This window comes from Amborella trichopoda, chromosome 1 (genome assembly GCF_054954075.1).
Source record: "Amborella trichopoda isolate Santa Cruz 75 chromosome 1, AtrichopodaSantaCruz75HAP2 v2.0, whole genome shotgun sequence".
NCBI classification, from domain to species: Eukaryota; Viridiplantae; Streptophyta; class Magnoliopsida; order Amborellales; family Amborellaceae; genus Amborella; species Amborella trichopoda.
Window position 1 is genome coordinate 40,221,409 of NC_142336.1, and position 16,729 is coordinate 40,238,137.

The window sequence follows — 16,729 nt, forward strand, 5'->3', positions numbered from 1 at the left end:
CGCCACATGTAAGAACAATGCATGGTTGTTACGTTTGATAGTGGATGGGAAACTTTATAGCTCCTTGAATTGCTATATATCTGGTTCATTTGAGATGTAGCTCCTGATGTGAAACAGGGGCCTTATGCCCTGAGGCATTTTGTGAGCAAACTTGACAGAAATGTGCAGTTGATTTAGTTTTTCTTATTTGTGAAATATGATCTAAAATGTATTTTTTTTAACAAAATTACAATCTAAATTTTATGCTTTCTGCATAATTTTTGTAGTGGACTAGGGTTCTAGAAGCTTCTTCTGAAACAATAGCTCATGCCACTTGTTTATATTGATTGCTTTAGGAAAACATGTAACGGATTCTTTTTCCATTTACATGTATGACTCCATCGTTTACAGGATTTCTTTAGCTTCTAGATTTAGATGATGGGTGTGGTTTTTATTAGGTTGCAACCTTAAACAATCCAACTAAGGTGCAACTTCAAATTTTATCATAATATATAATTTTGATGTAAAATGTTATTAGGATTATCTCAAAATCTATTTTTATATCTAATTATAAAATTTAAAATTTTAAAAATGGTTAAAATGAAGTGGATCAATAAACGTATGAAAATCTTGAAAATGGACGGTATAGATAATATGTTGTAAGATGCACTATTTTTGAGATTGAAAATATTTTTAGTTTTTATAGTCATACATCTCAACGTCGAGATGATCAATCATAGGGTTTTTCAACATTAAAACAACTTTTTTTGATGGATTTTTGAGGTGCATCTGTAGTTCTATATTTTAATGTTGCAACCTTATATAAATTTTTTCCTTAGAGGATACACATGGAACTTTTTGCATGTTGAGTATAATTTAAGATGTGATGAAAATGAAATGATTAGAGCTTTCTTTTCTTTTTTTTTCCTTTTTTATTTTTTTTTTGTTGTGATTTGCTATGGTGTTAATGTGTAGCATGCATCATTCTTGTGCTTTAGTTTGTAAAAAGTCGACATTTTATTATGCATCATTATAACTTGTGAAAACCAAAAGGCAATATTTTTGTTCTCAGTGACTTTAGCCTATCTAATGACCACTGGGAGGCAAGCCCAGCCGCCCTAGATGAACGTTACCACTATGCACCTTTACTCATGAGTCATAAAACCCTTGATGCGATTGGGTTTATACAACAAAGAGAATTTAGCTTTTTGTGCAGAAGCTTCAATTTTTATTGTAATAATATTTAATTCTTAAATGTGTTGATCCCCAAATTAGGGCAGCATTTAGCAGACCATTTATTAAATGTTGTTGGGCTGATTCGATGTTGAAGCATCTATGAAAAACTAAAAAAAAAAAAAATGAAAAAAACAATAGAGTACAAATATAGGCAGATGTGATTATTTTTTACAGAAGGAATTGATCCTGTTGAGTGTTTTATGAGCACATAGAGATGCCCAGGTTAATCTTTCAAGTGAACCAAAACACAGTTATCATAACCGGGAGCAGGATCAGAAGTGATTTAGGGATCGGGGGATTGAGAAACACTATATGATCATATGGTAAGGAGCGCCTTCCATCCTATGGATATTTTAGGGATACTTGATCCAACCTTATGGGGATCTAGCTCCCGACCTTTTGGTGATTTTTCATGTTAATCTTTCAAGTGAACCAAAACATAGTTATTAGAACTGGGAGCGGGATCAGAAGCGATTTAGGGATCGCAAGGGGGGGATTGCGAAACACTATATGATCGTATGATAAGGAGCACCTTCCATCCTACGGATATTTTAGGAATACTTGATCCCAACCTTATGGGGATCTAACTCCCAATCTTTTGGTGATTTTGTTCCCAACTTTTTTTGAATTGTGCAAGAAATTAAGACTACCATGTGTAAATTTACAATTTCCAATGAGAACTAGAATTAAAGACGTATTAAGAAGTAGATATTTAAGGACCACATTGTTTGATTTTAGTAAAGATTAAACGTAATCGTCGAAAGGTTGGGACCCAACCTTTCTTGATTCCTTGAGCTTCAGTTTCTTCTCCTGAATTGTAACTCTTTTGGGCCTTAGTAATCACTTCACCCTCCATATGTTACATTTGGGTGGCATGAGGTTGAGTGTCTATTATTTGCATTATTGAGTAACCGTATCCTCTCATGAACCACATCCTTATGGATGTCCTTGATATAGAGCTTAGGCTCTAAACAATCAAATTAGAACCTATCTCAAAACTTTCACTAGAAGAGGTTGTTTTGATGCCCAAATATCATGAAATTGATCATCTCCATATCAAGATGCATGGACATGAGAAAAAAATGGATTTCAAGTTGTATAAGTAGTACATCTTGTAACGCATTTTTGGACCATCAATTTTAAATATTTTCAAGTTTTCATATATCTGCTCAATCTACACTATTTTTTAAACTTTAAATTTTACAACTAAATATGAAAATATAATTTAAGGCTATCACAAAACTTTCCAGTATTAAAACCATATTTTTCGACACTATTTAAAGGTGGGCTCTAATTTGATCGTTTAAAGCCTCCTTTCTCTATACAAACCGCACCCTTATACACACACACACACACATATATATATATATATATATATATATATATATATATATATATATATATATATATATATATATATATATATGGGAAAATATGGGGAACACGACGTCGCGTATAGCCTCTCGTATGCAAATGGTCACGATATTGCCAATGGAATCTAACGGTTCGCGTTTCGTTGTCTGAAATTTAAACCCTTCCCTCTCTCTCACTCAGTCACAAATGTCTCTCTCCCTCTCTCTCTGTCTAAGCAGTCCCTCTCTCTCTCTCCACCGTAGATCAACCCTTTCCATCTCTCGCTAAGCACTCTCTCTCTACTGTTCATCTCTTTTTTTCATATATATTGCGAATGTCTCCCTCCCTCTCTCTCTCTATTGTGGAGGAGCAACCGGGCTGCAGAAACCACATCTAACATGACCTCCATGAGTCTGGAGGAAGATGCACCATGCAACACAAGATGCATTAGCTAAGGCAATTTCAATTTCTCGAAGATGCGAGAAAGAAACAAGAGCTTAAAAGTTTTTCCACCCTCCTGTTGTTATTATTAGGTCTATGAGGTTGATTTCCCCCTTCTCAGCCCTCTTTCAATCTCTATGCTATTATTATTATTGGGTCTTTGAGGTTGATTTCCCCCTTCTCCGCTCTATTTCAATCTCTCTCCTACTATTATTATTGGGTCTTTTAGGTTGATTTTCCCATTTTTTGCCCTCTTTCAATCTCTTTCCTGATGTTATTATTGGGTCTTTGAGGTTGATTACCACTTTTGACGCCATTTCAAGTATGGATACACTTGCTACTTCATCCTTTTATAATTTGTTTTTTGTTTTTTTAAGCTCCTTCATCCATTTTGAATATGAAGCATATTGCAGTCAATGAAAATGTGGTCATACAATTTTTTTTTTAATGAAATGCCATTGTTTCAGTGGATTTTGATTTGAAACGTATTTCCCCGAAACTTTTGCTTTCTTGTTTGCATCGATTGTCTCAGTGGATTTTGATACTTGTTTGATTTCCAGATTAATTATTTTTAGGGTTTGCTTATGGTTTAGTTTACACAAATCTATATTTGTTATTTCACTAGATGAATAGAACATCTCAAGTGATCATCTATTGCTTGCAAATTTTCAAAATCCATGCTTCAATGAATTTGGTGGTGATTTTCAGATTGACTCAATTCTCATTTATATCACTATGTTATGTTTTACCAGTATATTTAGACATAATCACTGGAGAAAGACCTTTTTATTTTGGAAATTTTACAAAAGCTAGGTTTCCCTATTTTGTGTACTAGCCCTAACACACAGTTGGATGGTTAAATTTCATTTGGAGTATTTCAAATTTTCATAATTTTGTTTATAAATAAAATTTTTTTTTTTTGACAAATTATTTGGCGAATATATGAGTTCATTTATACCAAAAAAAAAAGTTGTCACACATTTATACTAAAAAAGATGGGAAAATCTCATAGAACATGGTGTCAATAATATGCATGCAGGAGTTGTATTTCGAGTACACTCCGAGTAGTTCCATACTAATATGCCTGATTTTGTTCTTAGATGAATGATGCTTAGTTTGGGGTTTTTTTATGGTATCAACCTGGTTTTGTCCTTATATGAATGGTGCTTACTTTGGGGGTTTTTTATGGTACGAGCCTTGACCTTTGTAAAATGTTGGGGGATTTTTGAGATACTTAATCTCTGTGAAAGTTTCTATCTGAGTTGGCTGCATTGTTAATACTACAGGTTGTGGTGTTTTTTTGTTTTTCAAGGTTACATTTAGATACATTTAATATTCCAGGTTGTCCCCCCCCCCCTCCCTCCCCCCGCCCCTATTTTTTCCTTCCAAGCATATCTGATTTGAATAAACTTATTTGTTTAACCTGCAATAATTCACTGGTTTGGTCTCGGTGTTTCATGTGATCTGTGGTTAATATTTGAAAGAAAAGCTCTTTGTGTGAGTTTTTTTCTTATATTGGTTACTTCAGTAGTTGATTATGCTATACAAGAGAAATTCATTTCCTTTGTTTCCTTTTTATGAAATTGGGATGCAGGTGTAGACCTTTGAACTATACAACATGTCATCAGTTTCCCCAAGTGCTGAGGATATCAATGGCGAACTTGTCCATGGTGCAACTTACAATACAAATTAAGTACATCAAGCTCCCGATCTAACCCTGGAAGAATATACTATCGGTGTATAAATTGTACTTTTTTCCAATTGTACGATGAATATATGGAAGGGATGAATTATACTATAAACTTGAGGCGTCGTGATATACACCAGAACAATCACTCACAAGAATCGCAAGAGCATATTATGGTCAAGCTTGAACTGATGGTCATTCAACAACAAATTATTGATACTTTAGGGCGTATGCAACAATTTTTAGTTTTCTTGTGTGTAGCGAATGGGTTTATATTTGTATTACTTTTGTTGAAAAGTATTTGATATGACTAGATAGTATGTAACCAATTTACTCTCATCAGATTTCAATATGTAACCAGTTTCAGCAATAGCACTTGAATAGTCTTCTTTCAGCTATCAAGATCTTAGTTTTTAAAAGTTTTGCCTGAAATGAGAAATACCCAAACATATGATTCTATCTTCTCATCAAATATGAGTGCAAATCCAAAGAAGTTTGTATTGAAATGGTGATTTATACCAAGTATAGGTGCAAAGGACATACTAAAAGTATTTGTTTTGTTTGTGGTGTCAAATGTAACCACATCAGAGAAGCTTTGATATGAAACTTTACATGTCGCATCTACCCATAAGATGCTGAGAATGTGATAAGATGCTGAGAATGTGATCATTTTCATCTAATTTCAATCTATAAAAAAAAGATGGATTTGATTCTTTCATTTTATAGAGCCATTGCATTATTAGACTACCATCTTCTCATCTTAGTTTTCTTTTGGCACTAGCAATTTCATTTTCGGTATCATTTTGTGTACGTAGGACATTCTCGATCCCTCCAGCTTGCTCTATGAATATGTCATGAAATTGTCTTAGCTTAACCATTGCCGAACTCATTGAATTTATCATCAACATTGTGGCACTAGACAAAGTTCGGTGGCTGCAAATTAGACGAGCTTTCCTTGGACTAACTAGATCGTGATTGTGATCACCAATAAACCTAGTCACGACCCACTTGTCTGCTTTTCTACTGACTCTCAGCTTAGCCTTACATCCACACTTTGATTCAGGAAATTCCTTTCCACTGACCTGATCTTTCACTTTGCAAAATCCTTCCTTAGAATAAATAATTTCCCTGTGAATCCTTTCACTTTTATTATTATGGGTAGTGCCTTTACGGATACCAAAACCTTTGGCCAATGCATAAGCCTTATAGCAGTCAATTGTATCTTCCTATGAAGAAAACTCCATTCCTACACAAGGTATATTTATTTCTAAGCGTTTGGTTGAGGAGTCAGGTTCTCCATCTTGCATTTCTGTGAAATTTCTAGGAGGAGTTGCAAGATAAGGAACCTGCTCCATGAGCTCATTGGTGTCACCCATGTTGTCAACAATTGCGAAAGTGGGAGATAATACAGTTTGAAACGGTGTGATTTATATAAGTTTTTCAATTGACCCTACATAAAAAGGCAAACTATATAAATATATGTATTCAAACCTTTATATAGACATAACAACACTCCTAGTAGACCAGATAGCCCATTTGTTAACTATTCAAATTTTATTGCTTCTATTATAAAGATCAACCACATTCGAAGCAATTGCAGCCAACATGGGTGACAAACCTTATTAATGTGAACTTAACTCTTAAAATAACTCAACATAGTTATATACACATGGTCAACATCTCAATATACAAAAAAGGCGTATACCATTTAACATATCAAAATGTGCTTACAATGGCACATAGATAATAAGGCAACTGACATTTGACATATCACAATTTTCTTGCAATAGCATGTGGATAGTAAAGCATGCATACATCAGTAGAAGCATTCAAATACCCAAGTGCCTGAATGGCGAACTTTTGTATAATTGAATTACCAAAACATAACATATATACCAGGCTACCAGACTTTTGTCATATATTAATTTCTATAGAATTTTTATGATCATAGTTTTATTTTTCTGTGTAACACATTCAATCACTGAAAAACCAAAACCCCCCCAAATGTGAGAAAAAATTATGTGATATATTAATTTGTACAGAATTTTTATGATCCTACTTTTGTTGCTCTGTGTAACATATTTAATGATTGAAAAACCAAAACCTCCAAATGTGGCAAAAAATTCGCATACTTATTAATTTGTACATAATTCCTATGATCATAGTATTTTTATTTGTGTAATACATTCAATAACTGAAAACCAAAAACCCCCAAATGTGGCAAAAAATTATGTGATATATTAATTTATACGTAATCTCTATGATTGTGGTTTTGTGTAATACATTCAATGACTGAAAACCCAAAACCCCCAAATGTGACAAAAAATCCAATGTTGGCATTTCATATACACAATTCAGTTTCCAATGTAGGTATTTATGATAATGCAAAAATCAAAATCCATTGAGACAATGAATGCAGAGAAGAAATCAAAAGTTTGGAGGAAATACGTTTCAAATCAAAATCCACTGAAACAATGGCATTTCATTAACTCTAAAAAAAAAAAAAAATGTGTATGACCACATTTTCATTTACTGCAATATGCTTTATATTCAAAATGGGGGAAATCATCCTCAAAGACCCAATAACAACAGCAGGAGTGAGATTGAAATTGCTTTAGCTAATGTGTCTTGTGCTGCAGGGTGCATCTTTCTCTAGACCCATGGAGGTTATGTCAGATGCGGGCATCTTTGTTGCCCGGTTGCTCCTCCGTAGTAGACAGAGAGGGAGGGAGACATTCGCGATATATATAAGAGAAAGGGATGATCCACAATAAAGAGAGAGGGAGTGCTTAGAGAGAGATGGAGAGGGTTGATCTGCAGTAGAAAGAGAGAGTGAGTGCTCAGAGAGAGAGAGAGAGAGAGAGAGAGAGAGAGAGAGAGAGAGAGAGAGAGAGAGAGAGAGAGAGAGAGAGAGAGAGAGAGAGAGAGAGAGAGAGAGAGAGAGAGAGAGAGAGAGAGAGAGGGGGGGAGGGAGACATTCACGATTGAGTGAGAGAGAGGAAAGGGTTTAAATTTCAGACAACATAACGCGGACCATCAGATTCAATTGGCAATATCGTGACTGTTTGTGTACGAGAGGCCTATACGCGACATCGCGCTCCCCATCTTTTCCCTATATGGTCTCTTCTATATATATATATATATATATATATATATATATAAACTGAATCGGCTGAGTTATCTAAGCTAGATCGACAAACATATCAAGCCAAATCACTTAATATGATTGTAATATGGAATATAGTATAACAAGGTTCATAGTAGTTTGGAAAATTGAGTGGCAGACACACTAGACGAGCTGAAAGGTGACCCTTATTGAATGGGCCTCAACTTTTTGAGAAGTTTAAAATTTTTTAAATTCAGGCCCTTATTAAATGGACCTGAACTTGGTCTGAGATAATTGGATTGGTGAAGCAGGTTACATAGGCGAGTTCCTAGAAATGAGCATGGAAACTAAATGTGGAAAATTTAGGTGACAAAGAGATGACGGCATAAACTTCATTCTCGAACATCATTGTTTTATCGTGCTAAATATATCTGGTATTGGCTAACCTTTGTTCCTTGTCTGGTCTAATGACCAATTGACAGCAATGGATTGTTTAACCATTGATTGTTTGGAGGAGTCGAGCGTTCACTTACATTACAGTGAGGTATTAGTGGTTGACTTGGGATCATATGGTTTGAGACGAGACATGTAATCCATGCTGGCTACTTGTCTCATTTCATCTGAGCTCCTGCAAGTGGACTGTAATTCTGCAGTTGTGAAGAGCCTCTGATGAGGCTCTTTTGGGTTCAATAATTGTGGGATAAAATTCTGAATAAAATGAAGAGTAGAAAAGGCCATGGCTGAGTTTTGAAATGAACTGATACAATAGAAAATGGTTGTTGTGATTAAATCATTGAATACTTTTGTAGGTTTGATAATCATAGGATAAAAGTAAAAAAGGATTGGTCGTGTGCCATGGTTATGGTTAGAAATGGACAGATTTAGTTGAGATTGCTAGTAAACAGGCAACTATATAAGAATTTTGTTTACAGCTTGCTATTATCACTATCAAGGTTTGAATCGGTGATCATGATGTATGCTTTTGATATTATTATCACTATTACAATCACTATTTTTATCCTTCATTATTTTTTTATTTTTTTTTATGTTTTTCTTGCTAAAAATGACAAAGGTGTTCATGATCTAGTAATTTATTACTTTGTGAACTGGAAAATTTATTTTCTTTACTTGTATTCATTGTTTTACGGAAAAAGCTCATATAAGGTTGCAACCTTGAAAAGAAGAAGTTTAAATTTTTGTAATTAGAGATGGAAATAGATTCTCGAACCATCCTAAAAAATTTTAACACCAAAATTACATTTATAGAAAATTTTGGAGGTCCACCAACCTTAATTTGATTGTTTAAGGTTTCAACCTTATACAAACCGCACCCTTGTTTTACATGACACATTTGCGTTAAGGCAAAAGATTTTATCCAAGTATCTCATCCATTTACACCATTGTGTAAAAGGAGTAAATTTTTTTTTTTTTTTTTTGAGGAAATAGTTAACTTTATATAAATAGTAGAATGTATTACATCAAATGGTTATAAAGACAAAGACGGCAACCCACAAGTTGGGTTCTCGAACTACAATATAAACAGTTGGAGGGGAGAGAGAAGAAAAATACAGAAATAGGTTAGTGGAAGAGACGAGAGCATTAGAGAGAAGAACAATTAACGGTGTTTTGAGAAGGAGGAGAAGTGCTTCGACTTGAATTAGTGTTATGTTCAGTGTTGTCACCAGAACAGGGTTGATCTTCAGTTCTCATTCGGCGGAGATTGCCGAATGGAACTAGGATAAGACATGAAGGGGAAGGCGGGAGAAGGGCAGAGAATTATTAGAAAAACTGGGAGATCTAACCACTAACCGTCCAGTTAGATTGGAACCAGTCAGTTTTGGGCGGTATTGGTGATTGACTAATATTTAAAAAAAAAAATTTAAAAAAATGTGTATGAATTCCCAAAAATAAGGAATTTGGTTTGTAATGTATTTTTTAATATTATTTATATTAAGGTAAAGATTAAAAATTAATTTTGTCATTAACACTCACTTTAATTCAAAAATCGATTCGTTAAAATCTATTTTTCATTAATTTTCAACTTCATTTGAATGTGTTTTGTTTTAATCATTCTTTATATGCTTTTCATATTTTAGTAAAATTTTTTTTTGTATATTTTTTATTTTTTCAACACTTTTTTGATCGCCCGGGATTTGTCTTGATAGAACAATTGAATCGATCGGTTTATAAGTTAAGCCAATTAAACCGCTTCTAGACTCATATCCAGTTAACCATTCGGATTCAATTTTACGAATAATGGGGCAGAGGGATGAAGGTAGGCAGAGAGGAATCGAGGTTGGACGAAGGAGGGGGCAAGGAGAGGAGGGGTGTAGAGAAGGGAGCATGAGGGACGGGACCTCTTTCAACTCATAGACTTTCCTCACTAGAAAAATCGTTTTGAATTGAAATCTGTATGTACCAAAAATAAAAAAAATGTTATCAATATTTAACAATGATTGTTTAATTCCTGAAGGGTGAATTTAGGTTTTGTTTGACAACCCCGATATCCTAATATTTCATGATATTACAAAATCTATAATAATCTTAATTTTAAAAGATATTAAAAAGGTTTGTGACATGTTTGATGGAACAAAAGAATGCTTTTAGAATCTACATAATTTATATGATGTGAAGGAAGAAGTTTATATTAGAGTCGAGGCTCTAAACAATCAAATTAGAGCCCACCTCAAAAATTTCACTAAAAGAGGTTATTTTGATACTCAAATATCCTCAAATTAATCATCTCGACATTAACATGTATGGACATGAGAAAAAAATAGATTTCAAGTTTTGGAAATAATGCATCTTGTAACGCATTTTTGGTCCATCAATTTTCAAGATTTTCAAGTTTTTATAGATCTACTAAATCTACACTGCTATTTAAATTTAAAGTTTGTTATTAAAGATGAAAATATATTTTAAGGCTATCATAAAGATTTTCAAAATTAAAATAACATTTCATGACGCTATTTTATTAAAGTGCGCTTTACTTTGATTGTTTAGAGCGTCGGCTCTATACTAACCTCACCCTTTTCTGAATCCAACTAAATCATGTCTCTTCAAGTGAGACTTGAATTTTGTGAGATTCATTTCTTGGTCGTTTTTTGCTTTGGAAATCCGGCGCATTGGTTGCCGGAAAATTTTTTCTAGGAAGGTGAGACGTAATGTTGATTTTTCAGGCGAGGAGAGGCAATATTGATGTGAAAGCAGAGGCCGTAGTGAAAGGTTCATGAATCCTTGGGGGCCTTTTAACCTCCTCCCAATTATGTTTCTCTAAAATTTTGTATGGACAATCAATGGAATATTGATGAATATATCTCTCTTCGTAATGGAAAAATATTCTCTCTCTTCGTAATAGACAATCAAATAAACGCAAAAGAATATATATACTAGGATAATATATAACTCAAATATGTGAAAGGCCTTTATTCCGATATCCAAAATCTTGAATATTGAGGTAACAAACGAGTCCACAAAAAAAAGTATAAGGAAAGACATTATAAGGAATATGAGTTGATCATGTTCTCGTATTTCTTCATTATCATCAGAGCCTTATTCCAAAATGACATCATATTAAGTTTCAAATGTCAAATAGTTATACAAGTGTGACTGCAGATAAAGCAATAAAGCTATGTCGCTGTTATTATTATATGACCACTTTCGAGGGACATATATTTATTACAACTTAGGAGATCATTCCAACATTTATTTAGATTAGATTATGGCGACCAAGCGTACAATGAAATCACGACCACCTCACTGGATCCTGCTCATCAAAGGATAGAATGTCAGATGGCATAAAAAACCCAAAAAATTATGGAATTTAAATGGTAAACAATTTGGGTGGCGCTACCCACATATAAAACACATGCAATTGGTCTTTTTCTTTGTATAATTGGTTATTTTGCGAGTGAAGTGACTTGGGCTAGAGAAAATGATGAAATGGTTTGATATTTTTGTAACTACACTAAAAGGAACATAGGAGAAATGTTTATGATTCATGAAACCGATATCGAGGAATCTCCTAATTTCCCAAAGGGAATTGAGTGCAAGAAAAAAGCTTCAGATTGGTTTGAGAGTGTGTGCGCTTGAGAGATAGAGACAGAGAGATCTTACGAGGAACAAGTGGTGTTGAGACTAATTGGAAAGCCCAGAGTGACTCTGCATTTTTCGGGCAGCATTTTGACAGCCTGAGGGTCGATCTGCGGAATTTTTGCAGCCTCATTCTCCAAGCAATTGCAAATGGCTCGCCTATTCTCAGTAGTGTTAGCCATCCCCTTCAAATTCTTCACTCCAGTACAGCAATCAGTTGAAGGGGTTCCAGTGCCATTCTTAATAACCAGGTAATTAACACAAGGCCCAATGTTTTCCATCACCTTGTTACAGGAAGGCACCCCTTTGATGGCACAAACTAAAAGCATAAAACAAAGAAAGGAACATAAACCAGAAACAAAAGTGGAAGCCATTTTTATCTCTTCTACCTTCCCTTTCGTCGCTAATGAAAGAGAAATGTATCTGAACTCTTGATCTGTGGTGATGGTGGGCCTCTAAATTGGGTTGGTGTCTATATAGTTGGGATTGTGGGCATTTAAAGGGAGGACAATTCATGTGATTCACACATGGGGAAAACTAAATAAGAGAGAATCTCACTGGAAATTCATGTGTATTGCAGGTGAAAAAGTCAATAGACTTCTATATTTGTTGCCAAGAACTAAATTTATTTCCCTTTGTTGAAATCAAATCTAAATGAAACAATGCTACAATTAGAATGGAATGACTTTATGAAGCTCACGTGCTATTTCTTCCTCTATATATATACACACTAGCTCATATGAGCCCAACGGTCCAGATTGAATCGGAGCCGATCTGACCATCACAGATGTTCAGTAGTGCTAGAATTTTATTTTACTTTCTATATATCCAAATCACTTGTAATTTTAGGTGCGTGTTCTTCTCATCAAGGTACACCTAAAAATATAAAAAAAATTATTCATGAAAAATAAAATGATCAAAATACCCCCCGAATCTTTTCCGGAGTATTTTGGTCAATTTATTTCATGTAAAATATTTTTTTGATTTTTTTGAAGATTTACTTATTTTTGATAAACACAGACCTAAAATTTCAAGTGATTTGGATTTATAGAAAAATGAATAAAATTTAACACTACCGGACATTCTTGATCGTTAGATTGCCCCAGATTCAATCTGGGTCATTGAGTTCATATGTTCATATGAGCTAGTGGGCTAATCCCAGCTTTTCACACACACACACACACACACACATATATATATATATATATATATATATATATATATATATATATATATATATATATATATATATATATATATATATATATATATATATATATATATATATATATATATATATATATATATATATATATATATATATATATGGTTTATCTAGAGTTAACAACCCCTCAAAATACAACGCTTTAACTTAGAAGGGGTTGTAATGAGTTTATTTATTAAAACAATCATTGCTTTTTTATTGAAAAATTATTTAAATAGGTAACTTTACTATTATGCAATGAAAAATTTGAAATTTTCACAAAAGTATCATGGTATTTTGGAAGTTAGTGTTCACTTTATTTATACAGTGCCCTTGTCTTTTAGTTAAAATTTCAATTTCACCCTTTATAGAGATGTCAAAAATACCCTTTGTCATGTAGTAATATTTACAAATTTACTCTACAAAAGTAACTTTTTTTAAAAAATAGACAATAAAATTTATAAATCCATCCTTCACAACTCTCTCTATCTTGAACCTTTGTAATTTGAAGATTGTGAAGTTTAGAATATCATATATATATATATATATATATATATATATATAAAGCTGGGGCTAGCCCACTAGCTCATATGAACATATGAGCCCAATGGCCCAGATTGAATCTGGGCCGATCTGACGATCACGGATGTCTGGTAGTGCTTGAAATTTAATATTTTTTCTACAAATCCAAATCACTTGAAATTTTATGTGTGTGTTCTTCTCATCAAGACGCACCTAATAAAAATATAAAAAACATTATTCGTAAAAACAATGATAAAAATATCCCCCGAAGCTTTTCGAGGGTATTTTGATCAATTTATTCCATGTAAAATATTTTTCGAAGATTCACCTAGTTTTGATAAACACACGTCTAAAATTTCAAGTGATTTGGATTTGTAGAAAGAAATCTAAAATTCTAATACTACTAGACATCTGTGATCGTCAGATCAGCCCAGATTCAATCATGATCGTTAGGCTTATATGTTCATATGAGCTAGTGGGCTAATCCCATCTTTTCCCATATATATATATATATATATATATATATATATATATATATATATATATACGAATGGTACATTAAAAGCAGTTTTATATTTGTCTTCTTCTTTTATCTGAATCTGCCAGAATCCTGATTTTAAATCAAATTTTGAAAAGATAACAGCATGTACTAATCGGTCCAATAAATCTTTTTTGTTGGGAATAGGATATCTTATCCATTGTAAGACCTTATTGAGAGGTTTATAGTTGATGACTAATCGTGGGACTCCTTGTTCTTGTTCAGCGTTTTTATTGACATAAAAAACAGAGCAGTTCCATGGAGCACATATGAGAATTAAAGCAGAATTCCAAGATATATCAAGAACAATCCACGAAGTATGAGTAAGATTGCGAATTTTAAAAGTAAATACAAATTTCAACTGCATCATAGATTAAGAAAGAAACAGCATAACTTACTGTTTACATATACATAAACTGGCAAAGTGTTTCCACTCGGAGGGATAGTAAGAAGGTAGAGAGGAAATATTACAATCACACATTTAAAGTAGTAAGAGGGTACCGACTTGATGTACAGACGGCTGAAGAGAATAAACTTACTGTCTACAGAAAATAGAAGAAAGCAAAGTAGAAGAGAGAGGCAAAGGAGAAAGTATGAAACTATGAGTCCATATGCTGAGCTTGCTTCAGCTGCTTTCTTTGTAGTCCTTGCGAAGTCTGTCTTTCCTAGGAGAAGGGATGACGTTTTCATAGGCACATGACGAAGTTGGACACCTTCGTGTCGAAGGAAACTGTGTGGCTGAGGAAGGATGTCGTAATGGCGAAGGAAGCTGAGTGGCTGAGAAGGATGCCGTAATGAAGAAGGAAGCTGAGTGGCTGAGAAGGGATGCCGTAATGGAGAAGGAAACTGAGTGGAGTCACATGGATGGTGAAAGCGGACACATGGAGGACGCAGGAGGTGGCCGTACATTGGTGATGGTGATGGCGAATCTTTTGTGCGAGATGGCAGTTGTATGTGCGGGCATCGGGGAATCAGGAGAGGCCACGTATGCAAAGGTATGGCCTTGATGTGACTCGAAATTAGTCACATCGGAGGAAACGGAGCATCTTCACTGTGGAGGGTCATATCAACTTTTATAGTGGATGGCTTTATGCTTGTTGGGTCATATCGATGTTTATAGTGGAGTCATATCAACTTTTTAAGGGTTATATCAACTGCAGAAACTACCGGGCCGGGCTACTCATCGGGTCTTTGACTGAAATCTTCGAGAAGCGGGTTGCCTGACGGTATAGTTTCTTCTGAAGTGGTTGGTCCTGAATTTGGTGCTGCGAAAATATGAAGAAGTTGTTCTTCCAGTTCTACTAATGTAGCATTTGGATGTGACAGTCTCATCTTTTTGAGATACGCAGAAAAGGTGGGAAGACTGACAATATTATTTTCTTGAGGTTGCAGTATATCGAATTGAGGAGGTATGCGTTTGAGTGTCAAAGAGGAGGGTTTAGTACTGTAAATATCTCACCATTTGATTTTGATGGTTTTACCAAGGCGAGGGACATATTCAAAATTATTGGTATTATTTTCAAAAGGAGTGTAATCCCATTTTAGAATCCATGAGATTTGATAGATAGCCATAAAGTATAGGTGATAATCATCTTGGAGAGTGCATGTAATGACAAATTTTTCTTGAAAGGCTTGAAATTCATCTGGTAATATTTGAGTATGTGATCCCCATATTAGGAACCAATGTCGGAACTAGCTAGGGAACCGTTTCAAGATAGAGAATTTAAACTGGACATACCAAGAATGAGTATTATTTGGATTTTGATATGCAAAGACCTAATGCCAGGCCTCAATATACTCAGCATACTTATAATATTTGTATTGGAATTCAGGATTGGCTAACTTTTTGCCTTGCATAGGGTTATTACCCCAATCTTCATAAGATAATAATTTTTTAATTTGTAGCTTAGAATATGCATATAGCTTAGTATTACCTCGATAGAAATGTACGATGGATACTGAACCAGTTTCCATGAGTACAGCCTCGTACCATTTACGAGTTTTGGCGCCATTGGTAGGGTTTAAGTGATTAGTGAGATATAAGGGAGCTAATTTATTTGGGTCAATGTTTATATGCTTGTCGCATATGGGTATATCAGTCAGAAATGCGGTTTCAACATAAAATGACTTAAAAGCGGAGGGAGTTTATCTATTTGGGTAAGCAGCTGGAGTAAATGCAGGACTAGGAGTTTGTATTGAACTTTGAGGAGGAGTCTAGATGAAATATTCTGGTATATTTGTCGACCGCATGGGTGACATAGGTGTTATTGGTAAAGAAGAACTGGGCATAAGAGGCCCAGATATGGAACAGGGTACCAAGTCCATTTTTTGTTTACCATGATTGTTACCTTGAGATGTATTCATATTTGTATGAGTATTTTGCAAAAATAACTGTAAACCGTAAGGAATACTATCTTGCTCAGGTAGTGGTGGAGATAGGCTTGGACGGATAAGTTTCTTTTGAAGGAGATCTTTGATCTCCATATGACATGTTTGAAGTAATTCAGTATTCATTTGAATAGGACGAGCTTTCGTTGGGATTTTTGTTTCATTAAAATCGGGTTCATATGG

General features: G+C 34.3%; 1 protein-coding gene across 1 annotated transcript; it reads right to left on the reverse strand.

Moving 5' to 3' along the window:
* Window positions 1-11,311: 11,311 nt before the first annotated feature.
* Window positions 11,312-16,170, reverse strand: LOC18437516 (non-specific lipid-transfer protein). Its single transcript, XM_088846026.1, has 4 exons — window positions 16,093-16,170; window positions 15,604-15,699; window positions 11,919-12,349; window positions 11,312-11,568 (listed from the first exon to the last, which is right to left on the reverse strand). Exons 1-4 carry the CDS (start codon window positions 16,168-16,170, stop codon window positions 11,559-11,561), a joined length of 615 nt encoding a protein of 204 aa, XP_088702152.1. The 3' UTR covers window positions 11,312-11,558.
* Window positions 16,171-16,729: the final 559 nt, after the last annotated feature.

What these genes read in the sequence shown, in the direction of transcription:
- LOC18437516 (XM_088846026.1), bottom strand. Translation starts at nt 16,170, where the DNA reads ATGGCGCCAAAACTCGTAAATGGTACGAGGCTGTACTCATGGAAACTG. An exon ending in CATCGTACATTTCTATCGAG is followed by an intron (nt 15,700 to 16,092) that starts GTAATACTAAGC and finishes CATGGATTCTAA; the next exon opens with AATGGGATTACACTCCTTTT. An exon ending in CAAATGGTGAGATATTTACA is followed by an intron (nt 12,350 to 15,603) that starts GTACTAAACCCT and finishes AACCCAATTTAG; the next exon opens with AGGCCCACCATCACCACAGA.